Consider the following 12214-nt stretch of genomic DNA (forward strand, 5'->3'; position numbering starts at 1 on the left):
CAAACACTCTTACTTTTAACTGAGGGGCTTCCAAACTGTCTCAAACCTAGTATCGCTTTTCTGACTCACTTTAGACAATAACTCCCATTTGGAAAATACTAGTTGATCCCCAGTTACACCCAGCCAGGGAAATTCCACTGCAGGTGATGAGACAGCAGTGGGGGAGTGTAAAACCTTTAACTCTGAGACACTTTCACACACTGTCTCACAGAGCTATGGAAACTTAAAGCTAGTGAAGTCACAGTGGAATTAAACAATTCCTCATTAGCGTTCAACCTGGGAGCTCCTCCAGGAACTTAGTACATTACCAGAGAGAAGGAGTTATAAAATCAGTATTAGTTTAAGACTCTCCAGAACATTAACTCATTTTCTAGTGGTAGATAAAAGAAGCTCTCAACTATGTTACAAAGAAACAATATTCAATTAGCCTTTTCAATTACAATTTGAAAGAAAATTGATGTAGCCCATAAAATGAATACATTTCAAGCCCCAAAATGCCATTTAGCTGACACAAAATGGGGCCAAATGATGAGAAAAAGCAAAAGCAAATATGAAAACGGAGGGGTTGCTGTAACTTTGATATGTTTCTCTCTCTGTTTCCCTGCAGACCTGTTTCTAAAAGAATACGTGTAAATAGATTCATATACGGGGTAAAATATCTGTACAGCAGATACATAGGGAGGGGTCAGGTGAACTTTTATCCCCTTTCATTTTGATACGAAAAGCCCCCCAAGTAGAGCAGCCTTTGGTTTGCAGATCAAGGCAAATCAAAGCGTAAATATAAATAGCAATTTAATGCGCACATTTCAGTCCAAGAGTGTCTGTATGAAATATAATAAACACAAAGAAGATAATAATAACATTCTGACATCAGTGTTGGCTGAGAACATTTGCCAGATGTGTTGCTGATAGGTGAAACAAAAGAAAGGTACATGAAAAAATACTATCGTGCTTAAAAACGACAGACATCAATGTTCACATCGCCAGACGAACACGCTCCGCTGCTTTCTTAAATGCATAAATTATCTCATAAAGGAAAGGGAAGTGACTTACCCAGAAACAAAGAGCGAAATATTGCAGACATCACGGCTGGAAATCCCATATGCAACGGTGCTGGAAACAATGCGCTCAGACTGCCTTCAGATTCATTCGGCTGACCAAAGTGCAGGCACAACGAAGCGGCACCATCAGCGAATTGAGGATTGAAATCACAGATAAACAAATCTTCATTGAACACATGAGTCCAAGGACATCATATGTTACACGCGCCCGTCATATCTAAGCCTCCCAGGAAGAAGAAAGGCGGCTCGTTCTCTTCATCGTCACGTTCATCGCAGGCTACTTGGCGTCAAATCAAAGTTCCCTGGCTGTCTGGCTCTGGCGTGGGACGTGTTGTCTCAGGGTCCCCTCTGTCTCCTCCTCAGCAGTCTCTCCTCCTTTCCTCCTCCGCTGCACAAAATGCTAGAGAGGAGGAGGAGGAGAAGGAGAAGGAGGAGGAGGAGGGCGAATAGGTGGATGATGAGGGGATGCTGAAGGATGGAGACCTCTAGAGTTTGAAGTTCTCTTACACAGCCGATCTGCAACAAACACTAAAAGGATGGATGAGAGAAAGGGAGTCCTCTTATTAGGTTTCACGATTCCTATGAATGGAAATCAAGTGGCCTTTATAGGATAACGTTATTTTGGGCTAATGCAGAAATACACATGGGGTGAATATTATTTATAGAACATTTTGATTTCAAATCAAAATATGTTTCCTACAGGCTTATAATGCTATAAGAGAAAAGTGTTCTTTGTGCGTTTTGGGACTAAAATGGAATGAGTTCATAATAAATATATGGATTTACACATTAATAAAAACAACTTCCCAAATAATATGCTGACTTTTTTCCTTAGCAGTTCATTAGCAACCTTTAATAAAGGGTTCGGGTAAATAATTACTGTTTGTTTAGACTTCAGAAGTGTTTATATTTTCAGACTATCCTATATGAATAACATCAAATAATAATAAATGCAGCATGTTTTAAATCACAGGCACTTAATATTTCCCAGGCTATTTATATTTCGCACGCTACAATGACGCACACTTGTGATCAAAGGCACTCAGTTTTGAACCAAGAGGCATATTTTCATTTGTTTACCATTTAAAATTTGTCCACCAGCTTCTCAATTTTAGGATTATTCAATCTCTTCAAATCTGGCACACGAGATTTACTCAATCTCTGGCTTTGGTTTCAGATATTTAACAAGAGCAGCATGGTCCAAGTTGGGTAAACAAACAGCAAAAGGCCGAGTGCTGCTCCCTGCTGATGGCTGCTCTCAGACCTTGGGACAAATTAATCCCCCACTTCAGTGTCTGAACAATCTAGAGAAACAACACAAGGATTTTCACTTGCCAGTGGCCCCTCTGCTCTTTTTCTTGCTCTCTCTCTCTCTCTTTTTCTCCCCCTGGAGTGGCCTGCTCTTCAGCACCAGCCTTCCTCCATTCCTTTCCGTTCCAATAACTAGATAGCTTGAAACAATGTCTCACATGCACAAATAGACACGCACACTCATGCACTCTGTCCCTCTTTTTTTACTCTCTCTCCCGCAACGCAAACACAGGGACAAAAACAAAACACATGTTTGCAGGGAACAGTTGATGAGACGCAGAGCATGCAGCAAACATGAACAATATATTGCCAGATGTTGCGGGAGGCAGATAAAACACAGTGAGGTGATGTCTTCAGTCATCTCTTGTCTTTTTTTGGTTGCAAATAACACTCCTTTCATGCTTCTTCTTTCCTTGCGTTGCTCTGTTTATCTTTGTATTTCCAGCTGAATATAAAAGGTCACAGTCTGAATGCAACTAGTCTCTGCAGTAGCCGGTATTCACAGAAGTCAGCTGCAGCAGTGTGTAGTGAAGTACAAAAGGAAAAACTACTCCAAAATATTGCAGAATCAGCTGTCACATTTTGATAGATGGCTGGTGGTATCAGACTTGTTTCCCTCTGCAATTACTGCAACCGTACTGTAATCTCAGTTCAGATAAAAACACTTGATTGAAAACGCACCTGATTTCAAACATATATTGCACTTTTTTTCAATTTTCCCCCCTAAGGCATGCTTTTCTGGAGAAAGATGAGATCAGGTGGCAGAGCAGAGCCTGCAGCGGTTCTATGCATTACCCACCACTGAGGTTATCATGATCGCTCCTTTAAAAGATGAGCTCACTTCTGTATGAACACTACATAAGATATGGGGCAGATCCATTGTTGATGGCAGAGATCCTTCGATTTGTTCCTTGTCTCGCCTGGGTGTGGATATTGCCATGGGAGGCAACTTGTCTGTTTGGTGGCTTGGCCTTGGTGTATGATATAGCACCCCAATGCAGATGGCCTCACAGATGGCTGATATTTATACCACAGGGCCTTGAAAAGTCACCAGTGTGGAAACTGCTCTTTCTCCCTGATTAGTTTCACATCACCAAGAACACAGCCATCCCAACACACCCATTTCTCACTTCCCTGAAAACATATGACCAGTCTTGAAATGTATTAGAGGACAGAGAAATGAATGATATTGTTTTAAGATAAATATCATCTGCTGTGCGGGTTGCCCCTTTTTTCGAGGTGAAAGTAATGATGGGTTGGGACTCTCCCTCCCTTTTTTTCAGAGGATGAAAATGTAATCCCCCTAAGTGCAAGCTCCATGATTTTTTAAAAATCTTCCAGACTCAACACGGCTTGCATTTTAGCTTGAAGCACTTTTGACTTATGTACTTTAAGTGGATTTGCAATTTAAATTGGAGCAACAAGATGCACCTCGGACCTCCTGGCAGAGACGAAGTGCTTCAGTGAAAGTGTTCATGTCCACCAGAACAGCTGTATCTCCCTCATCATGACATCACATGGACGTGTTGGTGTTTTGTTGATGCACGAAGACACCCTGCGAAGACACGCGAGTGTGGTGTGCTGCCTGGCTTTGGCCCCCTCTTCCCCCTGACCTCTGGGAATGGAAGAAGTGGTTAGTTAAAAGGATTCTTGAGTAACAATATAAACCTAGAGGGGGGGAAAATTCCTTTGTTTAGGCCATTCTATTTTTAGAAACTAGTGTGATGCGTCGCTGTTTCATGGCTTGCAGCTCCTTTATAATTTAATGAGGAAAAGGGCGGCCCTCAAGGATTTATAGCGAGCATCTGAAGGCGGCATTAGGCACTCAGTTTATTGATCCAAATCGGATGTTTGTTTATGGGTCAGTTAAGCCCTTCCCCGACTGTGCCATGCAACCACACTGCAGGATTCAAACTGTCAGCTGCTTCTTAAGCCAATAAAACGCATGCACTTACAGGTCAATGTTTGTTATTTTAATTTCTCTTTAAAGACAAAGCAGATCATGTCAGTCAGAGACATGTTATACAGCAGTGCTATGGTACCAAAGCCATATCATTTAAGGGTGTGAATCTATCCTGTACAAGAAGATCCAGTCCAATTCAAATCTTGAAGGCTATGATTCAGTTCAAGGACGATTTATCAAAAATAATGACCAACTCATTACGATACAGTTTGATTCGGTTCAGTTTGGTTCATTGCAAATTGATAATTGAATCCCAATGTCCTTCAAAATAACTTCCAAGTGTTAACTATCTCTCCAAGAGACAAAAGACTGTGCCTACTGTACAATCTGAAATAACAATATATTAACTCCAGTCTTTCTGACACACACGTGCCCAGGTGTCTCACTTTTGACAGGTAGTCTAGTTACAAATACGAGAATTAACAGAAATCTTGGCTTCTCTGCTGCCTTCATGAACTTTGTAAAGCCCTGCTAGCACTTTGAACAAAGCATTTCTCGACTTTCCAAGTAAAATATAAAAGCCAACAGAAACAAACAACAGATGGAAACAAACACTGAATGTCAGAGCTGATTATGTCACATAAGACAGAGGAGCAGTGCTGTTGTGGAAATTGTAATGATGAAAACAATTCAGTATATATATATATTTTTTCCTTCCTGTCATAAGGTGCTTTCCAACAGCAGGAACTTCCCCATTAAACTGAGGACCTTTCGAGGAACTTTCCCTAGTATTAACCAGGGTCTAAATCTACTTCTGGTGTTGTTGATCCACTCCTTGAAGAGTTCCTGCTCAGGGGGTAGTACTTTCAAAAGGTCGAGGAACTTTGGAGGGCTAAGTACCTGCAGTGTTTTTATTTCCCCCATATCAACAATAACATTAAATACAACTGTCATTCCCCTGATTTAATAATAACTCCTTAACATTTGTCTTCTCTGAGCCTGATAGTGTGAATGTGTCCCTGTCAGCTCCAGCTGTAAGAGTTTAAAAGAGTGACCCTGCAAGTCCAGTTTATAACAGCTGTTGAAACACAAAAGGAGTGCTTAGGAATGCACCCCAGTTTAGTTATTTTTATTAAAAGGTCAAAATATAAGTATTTAATGAGAATCAAAAACCATTTGGGGCATCCGGTCTTTGCCGTGGCTTTTAAAATCTGTCTTCTTGCTTGAAGTTGAGCATTTTGGGCATTTTGAATCCACCTTGTTGCTCGTGCTTGTCTCCTTCGAAGTGCTGCTGCTGTTTGATAATGTAATGTATTAATCTGTGGGAATTTCTACAAAGCCTACAGACAGGCTGACTTTTGTACAGTTTCCCATCCTTCATATTGAGTCCACATGACTTGATCTCTAAGGTGGAGACTGTTTATTGCGTAGCTGATCACCCTGAGTTAGCTAATGCTACCTGACCAGCCACCTAAGCTTAGGTTACTCTTGTAAAAGGAATGAGGTCACATCCGAGTCTCTGAAGATTGAAGACACACAGAATGCAAAAATAAAAATTCTAAACTTCAGTCAACCAGATTGCTGCTTTTAAACTGACCCTTGTGTGACATTTTTACTGATCCAGGGTGTCACCAACCAGGACACACTAGAAATGTGTACCTAAATGCAGTGATGTAAAAGCCTGAGACTACTGTTAATGTTTTTTTTCTTCCTCCGTGTAATATGCAGAATGGTTTTATTAACAGCTGGTTACCTTTCCCTTTGATCATGCTATGTTGAGAATGATTTTTACCTCCTCCTTCTTGTTTTGTCATGACAGACGTAACGAAGGAAAGGGAGCAAATCCCCATTTTTAGACCACATCTTGTCATCTCCTGTTCCACATCCCTGTGAGCACAGCTTTCTCCTTGTAGTGTAAAGCCCAGTGAGTTCAAAAGTGGATGTTCCTCCTCAATTTATTCATGAGCCTTTCACCGGGAACATGAAGCAGAGGAGGATGGAGTTTAAGAACATGTTATCATGCTCTAATTAAAGGCAAGGCAACGACTGAACCGCACCCAGGAACCCGGCAGCATACGCAGTTATATTTTACATCTGTAAGTCTGTGGTGAATAGGTAAATGAATGAGCTGAACATGAATGATTGAAGAAATGAATGAATGAATCAATCAATTCCACATGAGGGTAAATGGCTGAATTAACCAAACACACATGATGGTGCCATTTGGAGGAGAGAAATAAGACTGATTGCTGTTTATGTGAAATCGCATGACTCTGTCTTTGGGAAAGGTAATAATGTTAAATTGTCGCCTGCTGCAGTTCAGGATAAACAAATCAATCACATCTCAATATAATTTCCACCACATTGCATGCTGCATAAGAATTTGTTTTCCTCATCCCTGGCATTTTCCAGCCCAGCAGTTAGAGGAAAGCATTGAATCCGGCCTGCTTCTAACACACAGAAAGGAAAGTTAAATACATTTTTAAAAGCAGGAGGTTGTTTTGAATATTTAGACATGGTTTTAAATCAGTTTGAGGACATGAATTAACATCTCACTATCACCAAATAGGGCATCATATATAAGAAACCAGAATTATTGCAGTAAGTCTCTTACAATCAGTCCTTTTACTTAATATTAACAAACAGCTTCATAACTCACATTTACAATCTGAGTCAGGGAGGAAGATATTTTAAATCTGGTTCTGATAACTAAACTAAATTCAAACTAACTAACTCTGGACCCAACAGTCCTTTCATCCTGGCTCTGTCTTCCCTATCTTCTTTCCGGCATATCTCTACAGACACTTCTCTTGGTTTTCTCTGTCTTCTCTTTTCTCTACCCTCATTAGAGTGGGGTGTAGGGGGAGAGTGAGCGTACAGCCCCCCCCCCCCCCCCCCCCCCCCTCTCTCTCTCTCTCTCTCTCTCTCTCTCTCTCTCTCTCTCTCTCTCTCTCTCCTCTACTCCCTCATGATGATAGAAGAGTAAGGGGGAGGTAGAACGTACTGCTTGACCACTCCTTGAAACGGCTCTGCTGTCCCTGTCTTCATTCTAATATCTCTTCAGACTCTTCGCTCATTTTTTCTCTCTCTTCTCTCCTCTCTTCCCTTGTGATGATGGGAGGGTAGGGGGAGAGGGGGAGGTAGAGTGTGGATGAGCACAATTGGGCTTCTTGAAGTGGCTCTGCCTTCTCTGTCTCTACATACTCTTTTTTTTTGTTTTCTCTCACTTTTCTATTCTGGTGTGTGGGTATTGAAGGAGGTGAGAGACAGCATGGAGGGGGTTGGTTCTGTGACCCTGGAGCTGACAGTGGAGTCTCCCTAAAGTATTGTGGGCCTAACTTGTTGAAACACCAGCGAAGGGAGGTGCCCACTTGGTTACCCTGATTATGTACAGGTTCTTCTCTGCCCTTCTGTCTTCATGCTTGGGACATCAGAGTATTGATGCCATCTGATAATTTATGTAACTTACCAGTAGAGCATAAATATTGGGAAATGGGCATAATGGGATGGGTTTCTTCACTGAGTGCTTGTCCTTCTCATCAAGGTCCAAGTTCCTTGTGTGTTTTTAAAAAAATTAAAAAAGGTGAGAGCAATATTGAATACCTCATTACCACCGTCAAGCTGTTACATGTAAGACCTGAATTTCTGCAATAAGTCTTGAACAATTTATAATTTATCTGAGCATCAAAAGACTGCTGAGTAACTGACATTCCTAAAATAAGTTGGGAAGATATTGCAAGCTGATTCTGACATCAAAACTGAATTGAAACAAAATAAACTACATTAAAAATAGATTAATTAACATTATTTTTGATGACACAAGTACAACCAGAGTATAAATGAAATCTTCCTTTTCTCACCCTGTTCCAAAGGTCATCATCTCTGCTCTTTTGTAACCCTACCATTAAATCAGGTCATTCTTTTCGGACAAATGCGCTCAGAAGACTGAAAAAAAGCTGCAGCAATAACCTCCAGTGACCACAGCGAACCGACTTACTGTATGTAGAATGAGAAAACAACCTTCGTGCTCATTACAGGGACATTTTAACAGCCTTCACGGAGAGCTTAGAGTACCAAATTGAACCAGGCAAATTAGCTGATTAGCCTCAGATGGAAAGGTAAATTGAATGCCTTTCTTTGTCATTGATCCTATTGCCTCTTCAGGTTTATTGACACAGAACGGGGAGCCTGTGAGTATGCTGTCATTTAGCAAACAAACCAGGCTAGCTTGATTGAAGGACAAGCAGAGGGGGCTTGTGGTTCTGAAGTGCCTCAAGTGTTTGTTTAATTTGGCTGATTCTGTAATTCCTCTGTCCCTTCCTCCCTCTGTCCAAATCCCAAGCACACTTCCGTTAATGCTGCTGCTGGCCTCTTGTTGATGAAGTGGTCTCCATGCTGGTCATTGGGGGAGTTGAGTGATGTGAGCCATATGGTGGTGAAGAGCCAGCGTAAATCAGCGGATGCTTTGCATCATACTGTATGTCAGGTGTGAGTGTGGCTGAGGGGCATCCATCTTTCACACATCTCTATTCATCACTTGAGGAAATTGACCAAGCAGATGAATAACTCCAGGAGAAAAACACCATATCCTTGAGCATTATCTTTATCCTCTTATTTTAGAGAAATATGTATGTAATGGAGCCAGTTATTTAAGCATTGGTACTTAAACCTGCACTCAAAGAAGCACAATCTGCACAAAGAGACACCACAGCTTCTCTGATAGAGTCAAGGGCATCTGAGCAAACTGATACCATGTGTTAAAAGGTGAAGGCTGCTTCCCTGATGTCAAGGGGCCTTTTGAGCAAACCTGTTCCATTTGTCTGTTAAGTGACTGGAGGATGCTTCTGTATCCCCTTACACTCCCACTCGGCCCAAGGTCAACTGTATGATGCATTTTTGAAAGGCTTTCTTTGTACCATATGAATCCTCACTTAGCGATAGGCAAAAGGACATCTTTCAATTTACAGACATGAAGTGATCTGATTTGGAGAAAAACTTGATGTTCATGAAGAGATTAATTGCACAGATAGGAATAATTCAGCTCTGGCAGAGGTATTCAAATCATTTGCAGATCTAGAAATATGTGTATGCCAAGAAAAAAGTATACTTACAACTGAAAGGTCCTTACTTAACTTGACTTGAATCAATGTTAATACATCAACAATAGATCACATGCCTACTTCAATATGAAAGAAACAACTTGTGATGACAAACCAAAGAATTTCGCTTTCTAAACAAAAGGGCTGGGCTGACCGTGTTCCTCTGTGGGTGATAATTTTACTATGACAAGCATCTCATAAAACCCCACTCCCTAAAAACTGAACTATCCCTTTAAGGCGGAGCACAACTTGGACTTCATTTGCTGGGCACAAATGCTTATGTTGCTATCTAACTGTTGGATGTTTAATGAAGCAGCTGTTAACTCGTAAGGTAAACTTAAAGGTGATAATCTTCTGGTGTTACACCTTCTGTATGTGTCTGCTCCCTTTGTGTCGCTGAATAAAAAGAAAACACATTTACTCATTTGTGAGTAAAAATTACAGCTTTAAGATCTTCATGAGCCATCACTTTGCATGCAAACTAACAATGTTTGTTGGACATATTGAACTATATTTGCACAATGGTTGCAAATGTACATCTAAGAGTGGGACAGCAGGTCAGTAACTGAGGACTGACTCACTCAACTGTGCTTTTCAACAACTCTATCTTACATCTTTATAGGGATGAATTTTTGTATCTATAAATTCATTTATGCAGAAGGAATGCAGAGGACTTCTGTTTGATGGAACATGACAAGAGCTACTTTAAAGCTTATAAAACAAAATGAAATGTACAGTCAGAGCTGGAGGTTAAACAAACGTCATTATATATTTTTTCTAGTAGACAGAGAATATGATGTAGGATTACGTTGTGTATGCTTTGAGGGCCAGAATAACCCCGGAATTGAAAAACGTTTTCAATGGGAAAAAATGGTATTGGTCACAGACAATTCAATGCCCTGAGCCGGGGACTAGTCTTAAGCCCAGGCAATTTTCCAGAGCAACCATGGGCTGAGGCGTGACTGATGCAATGACCAGTGAAGCAAGATCATTTCTTTGACAAGCCCCACCAAGAAAGAATGACGAGAAATGAAAAGTTCAGCACAAAGCAATGAAAACCACACGGGGCAATGTGGACAAAATGACACATACATCTAACTGTGTCAAAGTTTCTTTGATACAGGTGATCATGAGGCTCTGCTGTGCCTCCTGAGCCTATAGTACTTTGAAGAAATATCAGTGATGCTCCATAAATGTCTTTTATCTCTGGGGGTTAAAGGAGAAAAACATTCCTGCTTGCAGTAACACTGCCCCAGTGCAGTGATCAAACAATTAAAAAAAAAGGCTTTTAGAGAAATACCAAAGGTTGCCTGCAGACTTAAGAAAAACACACATACAGTACACACAGACACTCAACCCCCATTCTGTAAGTGTTGGTACGTGTGCCGTTTGAGCTTAGCATTCTCAGTAGGAAGCTGCTAATCATGCTGAGGGGATTTTAGGACCATCCACAGGCGACCAGGATTTACACACTTAAAAAATCAATCAAAACGATCCATCAATTCATAAGTTATCCACGCTGGTGTTTGGTTTTGCATGGTTTCTTGACTTCAGCACCAGTATTAAAAGCACACACAAGCATGTAAAATCAAACCGACTGTTGAGGGGGATTTCAATGAGTTCACAAAGGGAAAATGAAAAGGGAATTGAAAACGCAAAGCTACATGCAAAGGGAGAGTTCTTTTTTCTGTTCTCATTTCCAAGGTGCTGTCAGCAAACACTTTGAATGATTAACATTGCCTACCAACTCGCATCAGATCTGTTTTTCATGATGGATGGGGCTGTTATAGCAAGAGATTATCAAAAACAGAGCAGCGGCTGCATGGATAAAAAGTTCATTTCTGCTTATCACTGTTTCGATTTGTCACCTTTCCGGCTGCAAACACAAGTCTCCATCTCTGTCCTCACCTTTCAGGCTGGGTGCAGGTTTCATTCATCACCAAAGATAGAAAAAAAAAGACATTTCCATAGATCACCCCTTCTACTTTGTGATGGAAGCACAACTGTTAGAACTAGCATTCTGGTCTAGCCATTTGAGCTGAGTTGAATAGCTTCAGTTTGAAGCCTTGAGGTGCTTCTCTCATGTCTGTCTTGATTCCTTTCCTCTTTCCTCACAGACACATTTATTTATGGCTTTGTAATTTATCTTGATGGCATCTAGCTCTGTGCACACATAGTCACAGTTTGGACAAGACAAGTCATGATGAGAGTTGTTCCATGTAAGACTAACATTAGCAAAAGAAAAGGAGCACCAGTAAGCTCTCGTCTCCTGGGACGGCTCACTTGCATATGAAGTAGACAGCCCAGCCCTGCATGTGTGATTTCCAATAACACAGGTAATGAATATGATAATGGAGGTTTGGTCGGCCTCATACGTCAATCAAATTGGAATCAGGTAAAGTGGCACGTACTATGGAAACTATCACGCTTGGGTTGGTGCAAACGCTCCAGAGACGTGGACAGAAAAAAAAACCCACAATCAACTGCAGCTACAAGTCCCAGAAGTCCCCTGGGATTCCATGCAGCTAACTCTAAATGGAGATTGCTTCAACCTCTTGCCACAAAAATAGTGTGCCATTTAAATGAGCCCATAAAGGAACTTAGTGGATATGTGCATATTGGAAATTATTTACCAACAACATTTTTAGATACATATTCCAAACGAATATACAATACATTAAAATGTCATACTCAAGAGCAACAGCAGATGACAAACGAGGGCAAAGGTAACTGAGATTTTCAGAGTTTCAAAGAGAGAAGCCAAACAGTTACTGCAAAATATCTCCTTTTGCACTGGCTAAGGATGTAACAATACCTTATGATACAGTGAAAACTGGTAC

At 40.9% G+C, this 12214-nt stretch overlaps 1 protein-coding gene across 2 annotated transcripts in view; it reads right to left on the reverse strand.

Annotated features, from left to right (window-relative positions):
• The window catches only part of clmpb (CXADR like membrane protein b), a 238535-nt gene that overhangs the window by 71465 nt on the left and 154856 nt on the right, over positions 1–12214 (reverse strand). Inside the window, exon 1 of one of the 2 annotated variants that reach the window (XM_034700566.1) lies at positions 1054–1582. The exons of the other annotated variant lie outside the window; for it this stretch is intronic. Within the exon in view, the coding sequence (XP_034556457.1) occupies positions 1054–1102 (49 nt within the window). The 5' untranslated portion in view covers positions 1103–1582. Of the gene's footprint in view, positions 1–1053; positions 1583–12214 lie in introns of those variants that run through there. 2 annotated transcript variants of the gene reach the window in all.

The sequence above is a fragment of the Notolabrus celidotus genome, chromosome 14 (assembly GCF_009762535.1).
Source record: "Notolabrus celidotus isolate fNotCel1 chromosome 14, fNotCel1.pri, whole genome shotgun sequence".
In the NCBI taxonomy this organism is placed as follows: Eukaryota; Metazoa; Chordata; class Actinopteri; order Labriformes; family Labridae; genus Notolabrus; species Notolabrus celidotus.